Here is a 2,500-nt window from a genome sequence, read left to right as displayed (position 1 = left end):
TATATATATATATATATATGTATGTATGTATGTATATATGTATATGTGTATATATATAAATATGTATATATATACATATATATGTATATATATATATATATATATATATATATATATATATATATATATGTATATATGTATATGTGTATATATATATAAATATGTATATATACATATATATATATGTATATATATATATATATATATATATGTATGTATCCATGTGTGTGTGTGTGTGTGCGCGCGCGTGCGTGCGCGTGTGTGTGTAGACATACACATGAACATGAATAGATATATACATAAGCACACACACACAGACATATACCTACAACCGCCCCAGTAGCTCTTGACTAAATGAATATCTGATATTCAGAAAATAGCTTTTTCATGGAACACATTTCACAGTGTATTAATTCCTCTTTCTACTTAATGTGAAGGCATAAGGTTATCGAGATTCACAGTGAGAGCAGCAGGGACGTATTACGATCTGGGCGACATCGTTGAAGACAGCTGGAATCAGCTGTGTTTCGGCCTCAACACAGAGTCTATGGAGGTGATTGTTATCCTGCTTTTTATGACTGTTTGGAGAACAACATATTTGCATAGACGCTCTCTGCACCATTAATAACTGTAAAGAAAAACTACTAAGCACATGCACGCTCACGACACATTACTTTCCCGCCAAACGCATTCTAAACGTATCCAAATAATGATAAAGATCTATTTCAGGTGCGGGGGACTGTCGAGGGGGGTGCGGCAGTGAAAAGACGATCGGAAGAGGACCTTCGAACTGACCAATCAGAGCCGGAGTTTTGCTTTGGTTCTCGCCGCGGCGTTTCTTCTCTCGTTGGCTTCATCGCTGCCGTTTCCGTCACTGCTGGCTGGCCCGATGACTTTAACAGAAGCTGCTCCAGTCTGGTCAGCAACGCCAAGCCGCTGTTCGCCAACTCCTCCTGGTCCAACCGTGGCAACGCGATGACTGTGGACTACAAGGAGGAGGAACTGTGCTCTCAGTCCTCACAGAATCTGTTGTTGCAACGCGTTGGGAATTATAACGAATCACTCGATCTTTGCAAAGCATTTGGTGGATCTTTGCTCACGGAAAAAAACGTCACGGAAGGTGTTATTGACGTCGGGGACTTCCCGACGAGTAGCTTAGCCAGCTGCTCCACAAAGGAGGAGTTCATGGCTTGGCTATTCACCCAACCCTCGGACGCCGAGCATTTGGAAGAAGAATGTTTCGCTTTGAAGGCCAACGGTAGCATCGGGTCAAGACCCTGTGTCAGTGAGCTGGAGTGCAGCATCTGCAGAATGTCCGACTGGGTCCGGTACACGCTCTACGGTGATATCGGCAACTTCGACAGATATTATTTTCTGAAGAGTTCGCCAGAAGGAGGGTTTTATTTCGAGGGGATTCAGACATCCTACATCTCCGAAGTGGGAGACGCCTGGCACCTGTGGTCGCGCTTGCACCGCCGCTCATGGCAGCTAACGGAACAGGAAGCCCTGCCGTTGGGTCGACGCCAGTGGCACTCCAAAGACAAGAACGCGACTTTTACGCTGACGTCATGCTCCGTCATGCAGTTCTCCACCAACGACGGGCTGTGTCTCCCAGCAGGTCAGAGGTGCGACGGAAAGAAGGACTCGGCTGATGACAGTGACGAGTGGCGCTGTCGCGAACGCCTGGTGGAGAAGCAGGCAGACTACGACCCCACTGTGCCACCTACCAACGGGACAAAGGCACAAGGAGTCGTCTTTTATGAATACGACTTGTTCAACATCAATCACATCACGAGCGAAGAAGGGGTGGCTCTCCTTGACATGGGCTTCACCTTCCAGTGGAGAGACCATCGCGTGACGCTGTGGGACGCAGGGAAAAGTGCAGGCTTCTTCCCATGCGAAGAGATCTGGTACCCGAAGCTCGGGATGTTGGCTGGGTATAAGACGGGAGCCGCCATTGAAGTGGAGTGTTACAGTTCGCAGTGTTTTGTCGAGAAGAACCAAGATGCCCGGGAGCAGCTGGACCTCAGGGACCCTCTGATGGGTGAGTCTCGCTCTCCTCCTTCGCTGATACTCACTGCTGACACGGAAGTTTTCTTGAAACGTTTACCTTTACACAAAAAGGGCACACACACACACACACACACACACACACACACACACACACACACACATATATATATATATATATATATATATATATATATATATATATATATATATATATATTTATATATATATATATACATATATATATGTATATACATACATACATAGACAGATATATCGATAGATAGATATGGTTAGTTATTTAGCAGTCAATTCTTCTATATACCTATCTATTTGTTTAGCAATCTACACAATCCACTTTTAGGTAGAACGAGAGAAAGAGAGAGAGATAGAGACAGAAAGAGAGAGAGAGACAAAAAGAGAGAGAGAGAAAGAAAGAGAAAGAGAGAGAGAGCGCGTGAGAGTGAGAGCGAGTATTCTATGAAAAGGT

The 2,500-nt window shown here is 44.4% G+C and overlaps 1 protein-coding gene across 1 annotated transcript in view; it reads left to right on the top strand.

The window, feature by feature from the left end:
* LOC122257689 (uncharacterized) overlaps nucleotides 1–2,500 on the top strand; it is a 7,839-nt gene that overhangs the window by 4,459 nt on the left and 880 nt on the right. Inside the window, exons 3-4 of the mRNA XM_086549095.1 lie at nucleotides 438–553; nucleotides 730–2,044. Of these exons, the coding sequence (XP_086405221.1) occupies nucleotides 438–553; nucleotides 730–2,044 (1,431 nt within the window). The remainder of the gene's footprint in view (nucleotides 1–437; nucleotides 554–729; nucleotides 2,045–2,500) is intronic.

This window comes from Penaeus japonicus, unplaced genomic scaffold, assembly GCF_977035675.1.
Source record: "Penaeus japonicus unplaced genomic scaffold, GWHDUDI00000001_assembly GWHDUDI00000021, whole genome shotgun sequence".
Classification (NCBI taxonomy): Eukaryota; Metazoa; Arthropoda; class Malacostraca; order Decapoda; family Penaeidae; genus Penaeus; species Penaeus japonicus.
Note: the sequence above shows the minus strand (reverse complement) of the source record. Positions and strands in the feature narration are given on the sequence as shown.